The following is a 21,048-nucleotide window of genomic DNA, read 5'->3' as shown; positions in this document are numbered from 1 at the left end:
CCCTAAGTTTATTGATAGAAAAGCCAGGCTGGAAAAGGAGATGGGAGCTTCAGCAGAAAACGCAGGTTCTGGGAAAACCGTCACTAACCCCCTCCAGAATGTTAAAAAAATGCACATGAAACTTATAAATAAGGAATGATTCACTTGAGGTAACTGTCACTGATTTGTACAAAATATTTGGACTGTTGCTCATGCCTCTTCCAGGGCAATAGGATACACACAACATGCTTCCGTCTCAGGGAAAGGAAAGGTTTCACAACACGCATTTTTAACAGTTTTTCTATGAACAGCTGCTGTGTCAGAACTGGGCGCAGGACGGGACGGCACATACTGACCTGCTGACAAGGCAAAGTGGTTTCTCGAGCCTTCGCCAGCACGTGCAGACAGTCCCGGCTGCACCGCAGCATCACAGAATCACAGAATGGTTTGGGTTGGAAGGGAGCTTAGAGATCATCTAGCTCCACCCCCCTGCCCTGGGCAGGGACACCTCCCACCAGCCCAGGTTGCTCCAAGCCCCGTCCAGCCTGGCCTTGAACCCCTCCAGGGATGGGGCATTGACTTAGCTGTGGGCTGGTTCTTCCCTGCCTTACGGTCTATTTACTGCAGAACATCTCATGGACATCTCAAAGGTCATCCCACCTTAAACCAAAGCACGGGAGAGGCGTCAGGTCCTGCTGGTGCAGCCTGCTGACGGATTGCGTTTTTGTAGTCATTGAAGGACAGCAAGGAAGTGACGCAAATGTTGGAATTAACCCCAGATTTGAGTTTGGCATTGCCCCTTATTTATACGTGGATATTTGCCCCGCTGGTCTCACCTGTCTGCCTGCAGAGTGCAGAGAGGTGCCTGCCAGCAGACTGGGGAGATGGGTTTTCTAAGAAGTCCAACCAGGAAGATGGTGGCACTTCCAGGTGCTGCTTGGAGCTGTGGAGGAGCCGGCATGAACACTTGAGCTTCTCCAACCACAGAGAAAGAACACAAGCTCTTTGAGGAGCTGTTGGCAGAGGAAGAGAGACCCCAGATGACCTCCAGTGGCTGCCCATGTCCAAAGCTGGCTCATTCTCCTTGCCAACCTGCTCAGCCTCCTCTCCCTCTCCTCCATTTTCAGTGTCCAACTCCCCAACCCTCCTCCTGCCAGTCCCAGCCTCTGCTGTGGTGGCGGGGGGGCTCAGTCATGGCCATAAACCATCTTTTTCCACTGGCCACATGCAGAGATCAAAGCAGCCCAGGCCTCACCTTGAGGGTCCTCGGCCATCCGTGTTTTGTGGTCTACTCATCATTTTCACCAGAATGCAGAAAACCCAGGAAAACCTTGGAAAATCTGTGTCTCCTGGCCAGACGGATCCTGCAGGAGGACTAAGCCAGCCTTGGTTTCATAAGGAGATAAAATGTTGAGCTTCTTTGAATCCCTAAAGTATCCCTGGGCTGGACAGGAGCGTGTGCTGCCTATGCGCATACTTGTCCTTTGGCGTGACAGCATGGGGTGCACCACACAGACTTTAACTATTTTCCGTCTTCCATCAATTAATGTGACTTTTGAAAATTATTCTGCTGTTGAATAGACAATTGATCCGGTGTCTACAGGAGAGAGAGGAGCAGTCAAAAGTGGCGTAAAGCTGCGACTGGGCGATGTTATGGGTACGCGTAGACTCATGACGGATGCTAGAAAAGATCTGGATCTGGGTATTTTCAGAAGGGCAGCTTACGATCCAGCGTAATGCTATATTAATAGACGGCGAGAATGCAGAGCTGCGGCAGAAAGATTGACAGCTTTTGGCAGCAGATTTTGTACTTAGGTATCTAAATGTGTCCCTTGAAATCCCAGTTTAGTCAACTAAGGCAAACCTGGGCTGACGTGCTGAAAATCGGCCCCCCTGCTTAACGTCAGCCTCCATTTTCACCCTGGGTTGGTTTGTTGTTTGTTTTTTTTTTTTTTTTTTTTTTTTTTATTCTGAGCTAAAACGGTCAAGGCTTCGGGACAAACTGTGTCCGTCAAAACTGGACGTGCCCCACCAGAACCGGGAGTGGTAGTTTTGTAATTTTAGCGAATTTGCTGCTGTTGGAGTTGTCGTCATAATTAAGGAACCCAGTTTAATTACTGTGTGAATAGTCTACTTAATTCGGTGTGGTGCCCAGAGCACGAGGGATTTGGGGACCACTTAATGTGTGCCGTTGATAACTTCTTGCCTGAGGGTCCCTTAGCTTGTGGATTTGACGGTTTTACCCATGCCGATTTTCCTTGTCTTTGCAGCTTTTAGGTACGTCATGAGCCCTGCACTTGAAAAGCCGCTCCAGACGTGATGGGGGGACCAAAGCTTCATCCATTCTGGTGTCCCCTGCTGTCCCTCCCCATCGCGGGGCCCATGGGAGCTTCCCCAGAGAGCCCTGCTCTGCGTGCTTTGCAGAGCACCCCTGGGCCTTTCACGATATTATCTAATTATTGCTTAATTTAGCAAATACTTCGAAAATGGTGTGGTTGCCTACAACAATTAGTGGTATCCCTCGTCGTGCAGTGATTCATCTGAGCAAAATTAGCTCCGGGCAGGGAGGGAGAGCGGGTGAAGATGGAGGCCGGGAGGGTTGCGAGGACCAGAGAGCAGGGCTGGGCCGAGGGTCCTGCCGAGGGGCAGAGGTTGCCTTGCAGGAATTGAAATTCTTTTCCCTGGTTTAGCTGTGGAAAAGCAGTTTGTGTGTGCTGAGCTTTTTACTTCGGTTTGATTAAGATGATTCTTCACCCGGCTAAAGCAAGACGCGTGTTTAGGGTGAAATCAAAGCGTGCTAACCTTTGTATATGCAAAAGAGTTTGAGTCATTTTTTCTGTCAGATCCCTGGCAGCAGAGGCACGGCTTTCCCGTGGAGGCCGGCTCCGTGTGTGTGTGCGCACAGAAAGCAGGAGCGCTGGGGCAGGGTGTCACTGCGCTCACGAGAAGCTGTAAAACATGTTGGTATGGTCTGAGGGGCTGGAGCGTGTCCAGAGAAGGGCGACGGAGCTGGTGAGGGGTCTGGAGCACAAGTCTGGTGAGGAGCGGCTGAGGGAGCTGGGGGTGTTCAGCCTGGAGAAGAGGAGGCTGAGGGGAGACCTTCTCGCTCCCTGCAGCTCCCTGAAAGGAGGGGGTAGCCGGGGGGGGTCGGTCTCTTCTCCCAAGGAACAGGGGATGGGGCAAGAGGAAACGGCCTCAAGTTGCGCCAGGGAAGGTTTAGGATGGATATGAGGAAACATTTTGGCACTGAAAGGGTTTTAAGCACTGGAACAGGCTGCCCAGGGCAGTGGTGGAGTCACCATCCCTGGAGGGATTTAAAAGATGGGCAGACGTGGTGCTTAGAGATAGGGTTTAGTGATGGTTTTTGTCAGTGTTGGGTCGATGGTTGGCCTCGACGATCTGAAAGGTCCCTTCCAACCTGGGCAATGCTATGATTCTGTGATTCGGTCCGCAGCTGCAAGAGCTGGGAAAAGGAGAGGCGACGGAAAACAGCTATGAGAAGACAGAGGTGTCAGCCTGGCACGAGCCATTCACACAGCTCACAGTTCATCTAAAGCGGTAAAATGAAGCCAATGAGAATGTTTCCTCTGGATAAAGCGGGACACAGAGGTCATGGCAGCAGACTTGATGGGTATTTTCAGAAGCTGGAGAGAAAGCCCCTTGGGTTAGCCGGAGCAGCTGTGCTAACCACCCCCGGCTGGGCTGGGCTCCTCCTCTTCCAATGCCTTTTCTCAGGCTAAAGCCTGAAATAAGTGGGGAAGGACCCTCTCCCAGGAGAAGTTCCCACTGTCACTGGTGCACGGTGCCCTGGTGCTGCGAGAGGCTGTGCCGTGGTGGGGCTGCTGGGGACACCGTGCATCTCCTCACCAGCACCCCCACCATGGTCTACCTGCCTGCCCCAGCGAGCCCTCTGCTCGCCCACGGGCTGGCCCAGCAGCACCACCGCTGCCACCGCCTTGTCCAGTGAGGGCACCAGTTTGCCCAGGGGTGGCACTTGGTTGCCCAGGGGGGGCACTCGGATGCCCAAGGGCTCTTTGGGTTGCCCATTGACGGTGCTGGGGGTTGTCCAGGCAAGGGATCAAGTTGCCCAGCAAAGGCACTAGGATGCACGCAGTCTGCACTGACTTGCCCAGGGGTGGCACTGGGTTGCCCACTGAGGGCCGTGAGTTCATAGGATCATAGAACGTCTCAAGTCGAGAGAGACCCATGAGGATCATCGAGTCCATCTCCCTGCTCCTTGCAGGACTACCTAAAACTAAATGATAGGACTAAGCCGCTCAACAGTTGCCCAAAAGCTGCACCTGGTTGCCCAGGGGCTGCAAAACCTGCCCATGGAGGGCAGTAGGTTGTCCAGGGCAGGATCTAGGATGCCATGTGAGGGTATTTTCTTCCCAGGGGTGGCCCCGGCTTGCCCATCCAGAGCAATGTGTTGCCCAACGGCTGCATCGGGTTGCCATAGCGGCTGCAGGGAGTTGCCCGCGTAGAACCCGGTTACTGAGCACCCTGCGCCAGCGGCAACGCTGCCCTGGTTCTGTGACACAGAGGGCACTGGGGATGCTGCAGTGTCTGGCAGTGCTGCCACCCAACCTGACAGCACAGCACTGAGTAGCAGCCCCCCCCGCACACCCCCAAGCCTCTGCAGGGTGAGTATGTCCCTGAACCGGGAGGGAAAAAAACAGGTCATTCTCCTAATCCCCCTCCATATCTCTTCTGTCCTCTAAATGTACCCAGATGAGGTGGTCGGGGGCTCCTGTCATGTGTCCGTGTTCAGGGGTGGCACAAAGTGTCGCCCTGGGATGGCTTATCCCAAGGGGGATGCAGGGGCATTTATTTCAGCTGGAAATGCAGGGAAAAGTAGCCCTGGGCCGTTCCCAAGGGGTTTTCCCTCCCTTTCCTAAACGTGTGTCTGTCAGTATCTGAAAGGGCAGAGTTTATTTGTGGGGCTGGGAGCCAGGGAAGCTGCCTCCCACCCTCCCAAGGCTGTTTCTCAGGTATAAAGCGGCACGGAGCTAGGGAAAGCGCCGTCATTTATCCCTAGCCGGGACAAAAGGGCTGAAGGGAGCGGTTTGTGGGAAGCGGCACACACGGTGGTTTCTGTTGGACCTGAGCGCAGACATTTCGCCCTCGGTTCTGCCAAACTGCCTCGGAGGGTCGTGTTTGCGAAAGCTTTTTTTTTTTGCTAAATCTGAGGGTGTGAGTTTCCCGCTGCCTGTCCCACAGCCTCTTCGGCCGGGCTGGATCCCGGGGCGAGAGTCAGGTACTGGGGCAGCCCATGGCCAAAAACTGGGCAAGGCTTAAAAATCCCAAAGTGCCATGGTTTCCCAGCTGCAGGCCGTGCACTTTTGCCCTCTGACTCATCCCTGGTTTTTTCTGATCTGCCCTGACTAAAGGACCTGTTATTCTCCTGCCTTCGCCCCTCCTTTCTTTTAATAGCTGCGTTTTGCGATGCTGCGCACCTGAGCGCATCAAACGGTTCCAGGCACGGGTGAGGGTTTAAAGTCACCTTTCCCCATAGCTAGGTGTTGGAAAAGGTGTTGTTTAATGAGTTGTGTTGTCTGCTCGTCACCTGGTGTAAATGGGCATGTCTCCAAGAGAGGTAAGGAATGGGCTGGGAGCATCTGGCATGGAAGAGGAGTAACAGCAGCTCACAGGCAGAGCCTGCCTGTCTCTGTACGTCTCCCATCCGTCCCCTTTTAAGCTTTCCAGGAGGAAACCATGACTCCCTGGCCCTGCCCTTGTGTAGAGAGAGGCCTCCCTTGTTGCAGAGGTGACTAAAATGAAAGAAACTCTCTTTCCCCAGGGTTTGCTGATTTTAAAAATCGGCCGGCCTCTCTCAGCTCGCCTACGCACGCAAAGTGATCAGGGTAGCCCAGGAGGAGCAATTAAACCTCTGGTCATGTGCTTGCCTGCATGGATGCTTTGTTCTAGAATAAAAGAGAGTTTGTTCCATGCAAACATCCCATTTTTAAAGGAATAAAGTGGATTTCGTGCTGTAACAAATGGGATTTAGCACATGCTTTGTGTCAAACCCCACTCCCATCAGGGATCTTGCTGTAGCACACCCGTGTCCTCATCTTCCCCTGGGGCTCCGAGCCAGGCTGGGAGCAGTGGGGACGGGACGGTGTTAGGGGAAGGACACGTCAGGCTGGCTACAACAGCCGTATTGAGGGACTTATTCCTGCCCGTGGGTGACACTTGTAACCTCACAAGAGCTTCGTACCGAGCACCACGTACCCCTCCGGAGTGTTTGTCCTCAGATGAGGTGTGTTTGGTGGCCCCCTGCCTTATCTTGCTGATAACCATCGATTGACAGCCTCAAGCTGGAGAGGACAATATGCAATTCTTGGTAGCAAAATCTTCATGTGTGGCCATTCCTCCTAGGGCTACTGCAAGGCTGGTGTTTCCAAACCACTCTGAAAAGACTGTGGGCCATCTCCTTCCCACGCACACTGATCTTACACCAGGTGAGCCATCGACACCTTTCCTCCTTTGCAAGGCAAGAGGCGGCCCCTCTTTTGAGGCTGAAATAGGGGTGTGGGGGGCTCAAATTTGGATATAGTCCTGCAAAGCTCAGCTCACCTGCAGGCTCCTCACTCCAGCATTTAAGGCAAGGGAAGATAGAGGGGGTGAGGATGGAGTCCCTCACCCACCCACAAATGGCGCTGGGCCGGTAGCAGATGTGTGTCCAAAAGGGACGCAGCTCTCGGGGCTGGGAATGGAACTTTTACAGAGAAAATGACCTCTGGAGTATCAGAAGATCAGCAGCTACGCCAGCCAAAAGAAACAAAGGAACAGCAGAGAAGGAGCAACTCCAGTTTGACTGGATTGACAGATTTAAGGAAAAGGAAGGCACGGTATCTGTCATTCTCCTTACGGCCGTGATTTGTCTTTCTCCGCATTCCAAGACCTGATGCTAGATACTAACAACAAAGTCAAACGCTTTTATATACAAATGTTTGGGATGCTGTCAGGAGGGATTTGTTTTCAAGGGGTTTAGGCCTGTTCAGGCGCTGTGAGGGCGCTCTGTGCGTCGCTGTTTGTGTTTGCAGTTGCGGGTGTTGCTGTAAGAAGTAAGGCAAGTGCAGGAGGTTGCTGAGGTTGTCCTCTCTCTCCTCCTCTGTGCAGGACACGGACGGGACACACGAATAGCAGCGGTGGAGCATGGAGTCTGTCGGCTCTCCCTTACCTGCAAAGTTCGCCCATCCCAGAGCCATACCCACCAGGTTTCTCCCTGCCATCCACACCATGGCGTCAAGCTACAAGAACCGATTTCCTTACCGCCCCTTGCCTCAGAGCTACAGCCTCCCCTGGATGCCCAGCACCTACTACAAAACGGCTGCCAGCAAACCAACTTTGGCTGCCTTTTCCAAGAGTTCCCAGGGGATAACCGCCGGCGAGAAGCTTCCTTCTGTTTCCACCAGAACCACCGTCTTCACCCGCTACACCCCTGAAGACTGGTACAAGTCCAACATGACCAATTACAGGGAGTCAGAGACCTCCCAGAAGAACGCGGAGCGCCTGAGAGCCGATACCTCCCGCTTGATTGACGACAAATACCAACAGACCAAGAAAACCCAAGTAGAAAGCACCAAAAACCTGGGAGTGCGCGCCAATGACATCGCGTTTTGGAAATCGGAGCTCTGCCACGAGCTAGATGAGGTGATCGGGGAGACCAACGCGCTCACAGAGGTGAAGACCAGGCTGGAGAGAGCCTTGGCCGAGGCGGAGGCCCCTCTCCGGGTAAGCACCCGTCCCGGCGCGCTGCAAGCTGTAGCCTACTGCTGAAACATCTGCAGCCCTTCAAACGTCTCATTAAGTTTCACTGCAGCTCCGGAACGTCTAGAAAGTTGTTATTAAGAGGCCATTAGTTAAGTTAGTAGTAACCAAACCCCCCTTGCCATCTGCTGGATCCCCTATCAGCACAGGCTGAGCACGTCAGAGCAGCGTTTGCTTAACTCAATATTTTTAGACGCGGTACATCCAGAGTCCTGATTTGGGAGACAAAAGCCCGTGTCTTACCATGAGGCTCTGGCGAGGTGGGCGTCAAGGCTGACACGGGTCCCCCGTTTCAGCTGTGGCTGCACCAGGGACACGTCTGCTCCCTCATGATGGTTTAATGCTGATGTTGCAGCTCGGCTGCTCCTTGTCAGCTAGACCAGCTGCCCCGGGCCACTTTTTTCCCCCTCTTGTCATCTCCATGCCCACCTAGAATTTCTTTTCTCACATAACTGGAGATGGGGACGGTCCCCATAGAGAGCCCTGCCCCTGCAGCCAGCGGTGATGGCGTGTCCCCAACAGGTCGCTCAGGAGTGCTTACTTCACCGGGAGAAGAGGATGGGCATCGACCTGGTCCACGACAACGTGGAGGAACATCTCTTAACAGTAAGTTGGGCAACTCAGATCATGCGTTAAAGCTATTTTTGACCTAAACTGCCCTAAAACAGGCTTTGCAGCCTTGTTCCCTAACGGGCTCCTTAGTGCTGGTGAGGTGCCAAACTCTTCAAAGCCCCAAAACCTGCTGGGGCACGGGACGGGGTGTCCGCCCACGCAGCAGCATGTCCGCACGCATCTCCATCACACACATCCATCTCTCTCTCTCTCTCTATCACACACATATGCTCACACAGATACGGGGAAGGCAGCGTGTGCCTGATAACTTGCCCGGTTTTCCCGACTAGATTAGTAGGTCTAATAAAAGATATTCAATCTACCCCCAGCTTTGCTTTGCTCAGAGCGGCGCGGCCACGGCAGGACTGCCGCTACGTGAGCTCAGCCAACGTATTTTATAGAAATCATGAAAACGCGCAGCCCTGCCTGCCTTTCTATAGTCTGCTTTAAATTACGAATAAAAAGCAAACACTGTATGAGAGCTGGCAGAGAAGATGGGCTCCTAACGCGGGGTACAGTGACACATAATCACGGCAAAGGCACCGTGAAACCGGGAAGGAAATCGCAGCCCCTGGGACTGTGAAGCCACTGCTCCGTTAGAAGATTTTTTCTGATGAGTCAGGCCCTAGAAAATTAAAAGATTAGTTTAAAGGTCATGAGATTTTAGGAAAACAATCAGAGCTCGTATCTCCACCGTGGATTTTAAGTGTTTGGGACACATTTAGGCTGTGCTTTTCAGTTGGCTCCTGCAGAGGGGAGGGCTTAAAAATTACGGGATTTGGAGCACTGGTCACCTGCCTCCAGCAGCCGGAGCTTCACAAAGGCAATGGGTTTGTGCTGAAGTCAAGTGAGCTGAGAGCAACACACTTCCTCCGGTGGAGCTGAACGTGTCTCAGAAATTCAGCCTGGGCATTTACACCGAAGTCAAGTCCATCTCCTCTTGTCCCGTACGGATGGGATTCCTCCTGGGGAGGAAAACATTTTGGGAGCAAAAAGGGCAGGTGCTGATCTGGGGATGGAGGTGTGTAGTGGTCCAGGGAACCGCTCTGCCTCTCCACACCAGGATGTGTCTCTGTCCCTGCAGTGGGACTAACCACCGCTTGACACTGAGGTCAAGGTGAAAAAATCCTTATTGACCCACCCTGAAAGGGAACGCAAAGGCCGTGGCTGCAGCCACAGCACCCTTCTGTCCCCTCCAGGGCGCTGGGCGCAGGCTCAGCTGCGAGTTTTCCTGCCTGTTTGCTTTGGGCAGGAAGACAAGCAGGCAAGTTCTTGCTGTGTGCAGGGTTGGAGAGGTCCAACGGGAGGAGTGTGACCAGGACGAGTGAGTATGGACGCTGATGGGGTCCTCTTTTGCCTTTGCCCAGGAAGTCGATGTCATCAGGTCGTGCCAGGAGAAGATGCAGCAGTTCCTGGACAAGGCCAAAGCCCAGATCACGTAAGGAGGAGCTCCTTCTCTCATGTCGTAGGGCTGATGTGTATTTCTGGTCACAGCAGAAGCCCAGCAGAAACCCAGCAGATGTGAACCCCCAGAAGAAGCCCGTCTATCCCCACACCCCGCAGGCGTAAAGCCCATGGAGGCTCCATGGCATGCGGGCGGTGATGCTCGTGGGAGGACAGAGCTGCGCGGGGGGGCGGGAGCTGCTGTGGGGAGTGGAACGGGGAGGAAGCCATTCCACCCGTACGTCCCCACCGATGGCTGCTGTTTGCACGTTGCAGGTCCAACCGGGCGGCCCAGCACAACCTGGAGAAGGATCTGGCTAACAAGCAGGTGGCCCACCGGATCGACGACAGGTGCCACCACCTGATGAACACCTCCCAGGGCATCAGTTACTACCGAGGGGTGGAGCAGGTCGATGCCACGTGAGTGCACGCTGTCGGTCCCCAGCAGCAAGCTGTCCCCGGGATACGCGGTGCCTCTCCCTGGCAGGGAGCTGCTTGTCCCCAACCCAGATCCATCCCGCCTGGAGACACCTCCCTCAGAGCGGTCATTTCTCTCCGCTCCCCGGAAAGGGAGCACAACCCTCTGCTGACAGTTGGATGCCAAACATCCAGAGGGTGAAAGCCAGTCCCACCTCATTAAACATTCTACCAGGGGTTGAGAGATCAGCCTGCCAATTAATTCAGCGGAGCACCTCTGCTGAAACAGCTCATGAAGTTTATGCATATTTTCAAAGAGGTGTCAGTGCTTGCCTGAGTGCTCTTCATTGATGTAAAGTCTGGGGGGTTCACCCCGGCAGGGAGAGGGCCTGGCAGGGAGCCGAAATGACACAGGAGGTGAAGAAATAGAGAGCCTGGTCCTGGGAGAGAGTTCAGCTGCTTTGGGATGCCAGGAATTCAGCTTTGGCTCTGCAGTAAATGAATGGTGACCTAAACCAGCACTCGCAGAGATATGCCCCAAGTGGCAAAGGGCTGAGGGAATAAATCTGCTGCTCGCCCAGACGCAGGCACTTTAGGGAGGGGCAGAGATTGATTCAGTTTTTCTAATGTTTGAATAATTATTCACAGGAGAGCTCAGACATATTTAGACAGGGAAACGGATTGCAAAGGATTGCTGCTAAAATTCAGAGGGCGGGGTAAAATGTGCCGAGGATCAGCATGTTTTAAATGGAGCTTATGTGGTATTTAAGTCTTTTGTTGGCCTTGTTCTGGACTACCGCACCAGCGTGAACTTCATCCTGAATGCACAGACAGGGAATTGAACATTATCTCGTGCTCGCTCGGTTTAGTAGGAAACTGAGATAAGTTATGAGCAAAACGAATCGACGGCAATCTGCGCGTTGTCATGAAGCTGTGAATCACTTGGCCCTTAAATGCCTTGAATGTCTAGATTAAAATCTCTGTTCTTCTGGGTGAATGTTTTGTTTTGAGCTTTCCTAAGTATCACAGTTGTTTTCATGAACACTTCATCATTTGATAAGCGTTATTAAACAAGTGGTGTCCAGATGTTTCGCTTTCATATGGTGTCCTGGTTTCAGCCGGGAAAGAGTTAATTTTCTTTCTAGTGATTGCTGTGAAAGGAATGTCAACAATGCATATTGTCTTAGTTGTTGCCAGGCAATGTTTATACTTTTCAAGGACTCTTTTGTTGCCAGGCGATGTTTATACTTTTCAAGGACTCTTTCCAACTTCCCATAGAAGTGAGGAGGAGCATAGGCAGAACAAGGGAAAGGCCAACGGAATATTCCGTACCATAGACGCCATGCTCAGGATATAAATGGGGGTTGGTGCGGCGTGGGAATATGTGGTCAGGGCTCGGGAAGGTGCCAGTTCACTGGGTGGTGAGAGTGACTTCTGTCATTATTATTATTATTATTATTATTATTATTATTATTATTATTATTATTATTGTTCGTTTCTGTTACTGTTCTATTAAACTGTCCTTATCTCCACCCACGAGTTTTTCCCTTTCCCTTTCCCCTCCTTTTCTCCCTCTTCTCCCTTCTGGGGGGAAGGGGGAGAACTGCACCAGCGCATGCGTGGTCCTGGCTGCTGGCTGGGGTTAAACTATGACATACAGTCCAATTAAAAGTGTAGATTTAAGCTATAGTTAATCCACGCTGCTCCCTGGCAGGGTCCATGCCTGCCCACATCCAGCTTACCGGGGGCCTCTCCTTTTCCCCCCCAGGATCTCGGTGCCGCAGTCCTGGGCCAAGTTCACAAATGACAACATCCTCCGCTCCCAGAGCGAGCGGGCGACCTCCGCCAAGCTGCGGGACAACATCGAGAACCTGCTGGCGGTGACGGCCAGCCAGATGTGGCGGCAGTTCAACGCCGTGAACGTCGCCTTCACCAACCGCATCGCCGAGACGGCCGATGCCAAGAGAAAGATTCAGACCCACCTGGCCAAGGTAGCCTGAACCCCTCCCTTTTGGTGTGACACTGTCACTTCCCGGTGACACCTCCAAAGCGCGACCCTCCACGCAGACCTGGCCCCAGCAGAGGAATGGTCACCACAAGAACCTGGTTATAGCATCATTTAGAATCATGGAGTCATAGGATGTGTTGGGTGTGAAGGGACCTCTCAAGGCCACCTAGTCCAACCCCCTGCAGTCAGCAGGGACATCTTCAACTGGATCAGGTTGCTCAGAGCCTCATCCAGCCTGGCCTTGAATGTCTCCAGGGATGGGGCCTCCACCCCCTCTCTGGGCAACCTGGGCCAGTGTCTCACCACCCTCAGTGCAAAGAACTTCTGCCTAATGTCTCATCTAAACCCGCCCTGCTCTAGTTTAAACCATTGCCCCTCGTCCTCTCACTACATGCCCTTGCAAACAGCCCCTGCCCAGCTTTCTTGGGGACTTTCTTCTTGGAGCAGGATGAGTTGGCAGTGTAATTTCATCCCAAGGGATACTGCCCGTTGCTCATCCCAGCTGACAGCCTGCTAGCACAGGGATTTCCAGCAGAAAATGCCAGCGCTACTTGCATCAGCGCTAGTTACTTCAGAGGCGCTGGCTGCTCTGCAGAAGGGCTTTACTGGGACTCTGCTGGGGTGTCTGCTGTGGGGTTTGCAGCTTTGCTGCTCCTCCAAGGACGCGTTTTCGGTCTCAGCACTCTGTGGTGGCTGAACAGGTATCGGTGTGTTTGCTCCGCCAAGCAGATGAAGTGGAGATCAGCCATGGGCAGCAGGCTCGCACCACTGGCTCTCATGGAAAGCTGCCTGAAAAGTGCTCGGCACAGATTAACCGAGCAGAAACTGGGCTTGCAGCATCGCGGGCTGGTGCCACATCCTTCAGCGAGCATCCACCAAAAACCTGCCCTCTGTTAGTTGCTAGTGATGGACGATCAGTTCCTGCAAGCAGTAATTTTGGGGAGCGGGTAATTCAACAGATCCATCACTGCTCCAAAACCTCCTCTGATGTGACAGCAAGAGCAAAGAGAGGCTTTTCCCCGCAGAGAAATGGCTGCTGGATCTGTGCCTCCATCTATGGCAGAGTGAGAGCAGTCTGAGCCCGGGGTCTGCTAATTGAACTTGGTTTTTTTCTGCAGATGGATGGCAGAAAAGGGAAATCACGTTGCCGCTGGAGAATATATTTTTTAAATTTATGCATGTGTTTCTTTCTTACACCAGACACTGCAGGAAATATTCCAGACCGAAAGGAATATAGAAGCCATCCAAAAGTCCATTAGGGACCAGGGGCCTCCATTAAAAGTGGCTCAGACCCGGCTGGACGAGCGCACTCGGAGGCCAAACATGGAGCTGTGCCGGGACACTGCCCAGCTGCGGTAAGGCAGGAGCGCGGGGCCGGCAGGGACCTCGAGGGCTCACGGGTGGTAGCACTCGGGAGCATCGCTGGATGACAAAATTAATCATGGGGGGTTGCTTTTTTTTCCTAAAGAGTCCTTTGATAAGTGCACCGACAAAATCAAAAGCAATGAGCGGGTATCCCAGCCTTTGGGTGCTGGGAGAGCTCTGCACCCACAACGGAGGCTGTACCCCATGGCCGGGGGCGGCCTGATGCCACCCCATGAGGGGCTGGATTTTTCCTACTTGCGTCAACCCCGTCTTCTCTCCTGCCTGCTTCCCGGCGGCTGGATGGGCTCAGGTTTGAAGGACAAGCCCTTTACTCTCCAACAGGCTCATGCTGAGAGCTCTTAGGTCCTTCCTTTGGGGTAACCGCAAGGGTGCAGCTGCTGTGCAAGGTGCTGTGTCCAGTGCTGGGCTCCCCGGTTCCAGAAGGACAGGGAACTGCTGGAGAGGGGACAGCAAAGGGCTACCAAGAGGATGAGGGGACTGGAACACCTCTCTTGTGAAGAAAGGCTGAGGGATTTGGGTCTCTTCAGGCTGGAAAAAAGACACCTGAGGGGGGATCTTATCAACGCTTATCAATACTGAAAGGGGGGGTGTCAGGAGGATGGGGCCAGGCTCTTTTCAGTGGTGCCCGGGGACAGGACAAGGGGTAACGGGCACAAACTTGACCATAGGGAGTTCCACCTCAAGACGAGGAGGAACTTCTTTGCTGTGGGGGTGGCAGAGCCCTGGCACAGGCTGCCCCGAAAGGTGGTGGAGTCTCCGTCTCTGGAGACATCCCAAACCCGCCTGGAGGCGTTCCTGTGCCACCTGCTGTGGGTGACCCTGCTCTGGCAGGGGGTTGGACTGGGTGATCTCCAGAGGTCCCTGCCAACCCCCGCCAGCCTGGGATTCTGTGCACCACACGGAGAAGCAGTGAGGGCTGTGCTCACCTCCCCTGGGGACACTGGAAATCCTGTCAAGGACAGAGGGAGCTCTTTGGCATTGCACCCCGAGGGGCTGGGGAGGATCAGGCACCCTGAACTTCACACCTCCTCCTGGCAGCCCGCTGGGTGAGGCTCCCTGGGAAGCCTTTTCAAAGCAATTTAAACCCAGCCCCAGAGCCTGTTTAGCATCTCTCACGCCATCCTTTGTTCCATCCTCCACTTGTTTCACCTTCGCTTTTAGCCTCTCCCAGCTGTCCTCTTTCGCTGCGTGTGCACCCGTGGGTGTGGGGAGGACCCTTGCCTGGGGAAATCCAGGAGGGGGAGCCAAGAAACCCACAAAACCAAACAGGAACGGGAAACCACAGCTGCTCGTCCCTCTGCTTGGTGGCACCACCTGCTCTGGCAGACGCGGCTGCGCGTTGCCGAAGCCTTCGAGCAGACGTTCACTGTGCCTCCCCGCCGAGACCCCGAGGAGCTCTGCCCTCAGCTTCCCCATGGATCTGACACAAACAGGGGGGGTCCGAGTGAGTCTGAGCGCGCTGAAGGGGGAAAACCCAGGGGCCCATCAGCAACGCCATGCTAGAAACCACCCGCGTGACGGGACTTCTAATGAGGGCTCCTTGCTGTTTTCCAGCCTTGTCAACGAGGTCCGTGACATCGAAGAGACGGTGCAGACTCTTCAGCAGCAGCTGAGAGACAGCCAGGACACCTTGCAAATGCTGGTTCGCACCAAAGCCATCCTGCAGCACGACCTGGCTGTCAAAGCCAACTCCCTGTTCATCGACGAGGAGAAGTGCATGGGGATGCGCAAGACCTTTCCCAGCACCGCGCGGCTGCTGGGTCCCATCTAGGCTGGGCTCAGCCCACCCCACGGCATCCGTTGCCAGAGTTATCAGTTTTCCCTATATGCTTTAAAAAGTACATGATTAAACTTCCACTTCCTGATGGAAGCCTGGTTAGAAATTAAATTATCACTTTGCATGTCACATGGTCTACCAGGATTATTTTTTTGTTCCCTTTGTTTTTTCTCTTTCCACTGCTCTTTCACGGCGTGCCAGAAAGTAACTGAAAATATCCTGGATGCAACTAAGAGTAAATCCACCCACGGGGATGCATTCCTACCCATTCGGTCTGTGATTTTAGGAGAAAAAGTGTCGTGTCCTCCTCCTTTGGAGTCTGATGTGGAAAAAGCACAGGGTGAAGCCATGTCTCAAATCACCTCCTTGTCCTCCATGGGCCTTAGCGTGGCTTTTAGGAGGATCTGCCCCATGACCTTCCCAGGCACAGAGGTGACGCCGACAGGTCGGTACCCTCCTTTAAACCCTTTTTAAAAATGGGTGCAATGTTTCCCTTTTTCCAGTCCCCGGGAACTTCACCTGATGCCATGACTTTTCAAATACCACCTTCTTCCAGGAACACCCCTTGATTCCTTTGGGGTATTGCACTGGTGTTTCCCTCCTGGCTCCTGTGACCTCAGGAGCCCCCGGCTCATCTCTCCAAGACTTCAAGTGTGAGGCAGCGTCACCAGCGCGTCTCAGAGCAACAGGCCCTCGCTGGCACCCCGTCCCTCCAACCTTGGCATCTCATCCCACAGGGACAGCCCGATATTGTCCCCCTCTCCCTTCAAGCCTTGTTTAAAGCTCTGTCAATGAGCCCCGCTACCTCCTGAGCAAAGACCCTCTTCCCCCTTGGAGGTGGGTGGGGAGACACTGGCCCAGGTTGCCCAGAGAGGTGGGGGAGGCCCCATCCCTGGAGACATTCAAGGCCAGGCTGGATGAGGCTCTGAGCAACCTGATCCAGTTGAAGATGTCCCTGCTGACTGCAGGGGGGTTGGACTAGATGCCCTTGAGAGGTCCCTTCCAACCCAACACATTCTATGAGTCTTGGATTCTATGAGAGGTGAACCCCATCTGACACCAGCAAGCCTGGTGCCGTGTATGCCATCCCATTACCATAAAACCCAAAATGGTGTTGATGACACCAGCCACGGAGCCATGTATTAATAGGCTGGTCCCACCTGTTCCTTCCAGTGTCATTGCCTGCAACTGGGAGGAGAGGAAAAAACAACCTGCCTCCCAGATTCCCTTACCAACCGTCCCAAGGCCCTGAAGTCTCCTTTGATGGGTTATCAAGCATTGGAACAGGCTGCCAGGGAAGTGTTTGAGTCACCAGCCCTGGAGGTACTGATGGCTAGATGGGATGCTGAGGGACATGGTTTAGTGATGGTTTTGGCAGTGTTAGGTTGATGGTTGGACTTGATGATCTTAAAGGTCCCTTCCAACCCAGACCATTCTATGATCCTATGATCGAGACCCCTTGGATTACGTGTTGTGGCTTCATTGCCACCCACACGGGAGAACAGGAATGGGTAGTAATCCAAGGGCCATACCTCTTCTTGTTGCCTAAGAAACGAAGAAGGAGAGAATGTCCTGGAGGAGTCTGATATGAATTTGGGTGAAATCAAAGATTGCCACAAAACATGTTAACAGGATATTGCATAACTAAGGCTTGAGGGAGAGAGAATTCCCAAAACAGCATCAGCGGTCAGAAAAAAAAAAAAACAAACTCATTGCTTTTATAAAAAAAAAAAATAAAGGGGGGAAAAAACTTTGGCAAAATGGTAAGGAAAATTTGGGCAGTGTAGGATCATAGGAATGGCTGTGCTGGCTCAGAGCAAAGTGCAGCGAGCCCCACATTCAGCCTCTGACAGAGCCAACAGCAGATGCTTGGATAAAAGCACCAAAAGAAGGCAAGCACCCTGTGATACTTTCCCAGTCTACTTTCCCAGCTTCCAGCAATTAGCATCTCAAGGACTTCCTGAGCTGCCAGGGCTGTCCTTGAATTTAATATCCCCCCGTGGATTTGTTTCACATGAGCTTGTTCCAGTTGTTCCTCGAGCCCGTGCAGACTTGCAGCATCCGCCGTGTCCCTCAGCCGGCAGCTGCAGGGGACGGAGCATCGTCACCCTCGGAGCATCGGCAGCCGCTCTCGGGACCCTGGAGGAGACCGAAAAAGGGGCCAGACCTGGCACTGCTGAAGCCAAAAGTCTAAAACTCAAGAGCTTGAGCAAAAAGCTGGTTTAGATCGGTATCCTCGGTAGGTTCAACAAAGGAGCTGGCAGGGGGTTGGCTGTCAACACGCAGGAGACGAGCACAAATCCCAGTTTCTGAAAGTATCTGAGTGTGTCCTGACACAGAGTCATGTCCCAGCTGGGAACCTCAGTTGGTTTTTTTTTTTTTTTTTTGGCTTTTGGAATCAGTGGGTAAATTTTGGTTTCCTTGAAGCCAGTGGGATTTTCTCCAGGGATTTCAGCCTGACTCTATCAGTGATGACAACTGGCTTGGAGTTGAAAGGGAAAAAGTTGGATGAAGTCGGGTTTTGGGGCATGAATGCAGACAGGACTCCAACATTTTATGAATTCTTCTTGGTTTGGTGGAAAACAAACGTCAGGAAAAGTTAGTAAATGTCTCCAAGATGTATTAGGGCTTTTGATTTAGAAGTTTGCTGAACTTGAATGTCTCCCCTCCTGTCTTTTTTTTTTCTTCTTGAAATGGCTTTTCAGATCGCCATTCCACCAGTTTGACCAGAAAAGGTAAAAAAACCCACTCTCCCTCAGTGCAATTTGATCCAAACAGCATTTCACGCTGCAGCAAAGGCCCGTGCCCCACGCAGCCCTGCCGTGGGGCAGCCGTGGGGCTTGGTAACCCACAGCAGCATCCTTCCCGGGGCACGGCACCCGCCTCCCCCCCGGCACCTCCCGGAGCCGGGCAAAGGGGGAGATCCTGGCACCCTCCACACTCGCTGCCAGCTGGGGACGTGCTCTCGGGGTGGAGAGCCTTCCCCCAGGCCTTCGGCTGGAAAGACTTATTTAGAGAGTTATTTCTCTCTGTATTTTTATAGAATTATTGTCGTGGTTTGGGACGGTGAGATGAACGATAGATGCTCTCCCCCACCCCCAAGGAGAGGAGGGAGAGAAAGAAAGAGAATTAGGAGTTTAGAAGGGACTAAACTACTTTAATGAAATATTAATAAAATAAAAAAATTAAAAATGAAATATATACCATATATATAAACTGTATCAAGCTCCGAGGATGAGATCACGTCACCAGCAGGCACTGGGAAAGTCACTGACTGGACTCAGCGACGGATGGGAACTGCGTTGTTTGGGGGAGCACTATCGGTTCTCCGTACAATGCGAGTCAAACCGTATATTGCTCTCCTTATTTCCCTAGCAGCACAGATGTTTGAAACCAGGATCTTTTTTTTTTATTTTTATTTTCCCCGTTTCCAGGTTTCTGCCCCTTCCCCTTTGCATTTCAAGTCCTCCGTTGCCAATGGTCTCAGGGTAAGGAACAGGAAGCGAGTCCCCAAAATTGTGATGACAGAGCAAAATCTGGGGGTTAAAGAAGTTAATCCACAAGAATCATAGGACCATAGAATGGTTCGGGTTGGAAGGGACCTTGAAGCCCATCCAGTGCCACCCCCTGCCCTGGGCAGGGACACCTCCCACCAGCCCAGGTTGCTCCAAGCCCCGTCCAGCCTGGCCTTGAACCCCTCCAGGGATGGGGCACCCGAGAAGACACACGGAGAAAAAGTTGTCCTTTGGTGTCGTTTGAAAATGCTTGTTTTCAGAGCGGTTTCATTCGCCTGGCCTGGGGAAGGGGGTGGTGTACGTGTACGCTGGACCGATGGCGGCCGAGCCCATGATGTGCTGGTTCAGGTGATGCCGCAGACACGGTTAAACGAGGCTTCGACCCTTTTCAGCAAAGCCCTCAAAGTCCGTCACTGCCTTGTCAGATTAGATCTGAGCCCCTTGAATTGCTATAAAACCCACTTTCCCTCCTAAATTCTCTTTATTTTGTTCTAGAAATTCAAGCTGAAGCATTGCAAGAATTTTAAGTGATCCCGTGGAAGAGATTCAAAGTGAGAAATCCACTTTTTTTGGTTTTTACGCAGTGTTTATAAAACCCGTCGATCTTCCAGTATTCCCAGCGCAGCCTGTGGCAAATCTTGTTTGTACACAAAACATTTTTCAAATTTATTGTGGCGCCTGCTTGTATTTAGGCGGTGACCACTGCTAGCCACGCTCGGACGGAGCTGGGGAAGCCGGGCAGCCGTCGAGCCCCTCGATGGGAAGCAGGGTGCAATTCCCTGGCCTGTGCCGGGAAGGCGATGCCGTCTGATGCCCAGGGTTCTGCTGTGAACATCCCCCCTTTCTCACCTCCTTCTGGCCCAGAGGCGCCATCCGGCACCTCCAGATTTGCCTCCCGTGTTTTCAGATGAACTCCCTGGAGCATCCCGGTCCCCCGGCACCAGAGCTGCCGTGATGGCACGTACTCAGCAGATGGTTTTCCAAAGCCCTGCTCCGTTTGGATGATGCACCTTTCCAAGAAGAGGAGCGTCTGAGGAGCACGGGATTGATGTGCTCTTCTCTCTGGGCTTCCTCCTCCGTTTCTAATCCGCAACTCTCCGCCAAGACAGGCTTCATTACCCGCAGGCTACTCTTTGCCCTGATTGGAGTTTCAGGTGTTTCTCCGGCGCTTAAAAAGCTGCTTTTGGCAGCGTTTTCAGAGCTGGAACCAAAGTGGTTTTGCTCTCCCACGTTCACGGAGGAGCTCGGGTGCGTACGTGCCCCCCCACGCCCCCCGGCTGCCTGTCACTGCTGTGCATCTCCCTGCTCTGCTTTTGGGGAAGCGGGTCAGATAATTTATCCAGAGAAACACAGCCGCCGAGAGCTCAGCCCTACAAACCCGACTCAGAAGATGGTCTCTAATGGCAGGTTGGGTGGCAGTCCTTGGGGACAAGACCCTTCTCGCCCTGTGTTTGCGCAGCCCCAAGCGCAGCGGCTCCTTCTGCTCTGAAAGCAGCAGACAGCTCAACCCGCAGAGGCAAGACAGCCCGAAATAGCCTCGTTAGTGAGGAATGGACTGATGTTGGTCCAGATGTTTTAGTCCTCTGGGGCTTGCAGTCACGGATGGCACTGGCTGCCGGCGATGCCTGCGATGGCAGGCAGCAGTGTCACAGGGGGCAGGGGGGGTGGCACAGAAATGGGTGGGGTATTTTTCAGAGGGAAGGGCAAATTGCCTCCTTCGAAACCAGGCTGGGCAAACCTGCACAAGGCAGAGCCGGCGCTGCTAGAGCAGAGTTTGGCTCGGCAGCATCGCGGCGGGGCGTGCAGGCATGTCCCGAACCAGGGGCTCGAGCACGGTGGGAGGCCGGGGGGGGGCTCATTTCAGCCGCTGGCCCATCTCCCCCCCCATCCCCATAGAGCACTCCGAACTCCCACTTGCTGGCCGATGTGTGTGACGGGACCACTTAACACCAGCGCGGAGGAGCCAGAGCCCATGCTGCAGGGAACGCGCCTGTGCTTGCCAGGAGGAGGGAGCCAAGCACGCTTCTCTCCCTCTTTCTCCCAGGATTTGCAGTTTTGGTGGCTGGATGCCGAGTTCTCTCGTCTCAGCAAGCAGGACTAGTTCGGAGCTGGTGCGTGAAGAGGGGCAGAGGTGA

General features: G+C 53.3%; 1 protein-coding gene across 1 annotated transcript in view; it reads left to right on the top strand.

The window, feature by feature from the left end:
• The window catches only part of LOC134523453 (tektin-3-like), an 83,016-nt gene extending 67,624 nt beyond the window's left edge, over positions 1–15,392 (top strand). Inside the window, exons 2-8 of the mRNA XM_063352392.1 lie at positions 7,105–7,719; positions 8,278–8,361; positions 9,735–9,805; positions 10,087–10,230; positions 11,996–12,218; positions 13,436–13,590; positions 15,176–15,392. Coding sequence (XP_063208462.1) covers positions 7,141–7,719; positions 8,278–8,361; positions 9,735–9,805; positions 10,087–10,230; positions 11,996–12,218; positions 13,436–13,590; positions 15,176–15,392 — 1,473 coding nt within the window. The 5' untranslated portion in view covers positions 7,105–7,140. The remainder of the gene's footprint in view (positions 1–7,104; positions 7,720–8,277; positions 8,362–9,734; positions 9,806–10,086; positions 10,231–11,995; positions 12,219–13,435; positions 13,591–15,175) is intronic.
• Positions 15,393–21,048: the final 5,656 nt, after the last annotated feature.

This window comes from Chroicocephalus ridibundus, chromosome 14, assembly GCF_963924245.1.
Source record: "Chroicocephalus ridibundus chromosome 14, bChrRid1.1, whole genome shotgun sequence".
NCBI lineage: Eukaryota > Metazoa > Chordata > Aves > Charadriiformes > Laridae > Chroicocephalus > Chroicocephalus ridibundus.
The sequence above is the reverse complement of the archived record's forward strand: the minus strand, read 5'-3'. Positions and strand labels throughout refer to the sequence as shown.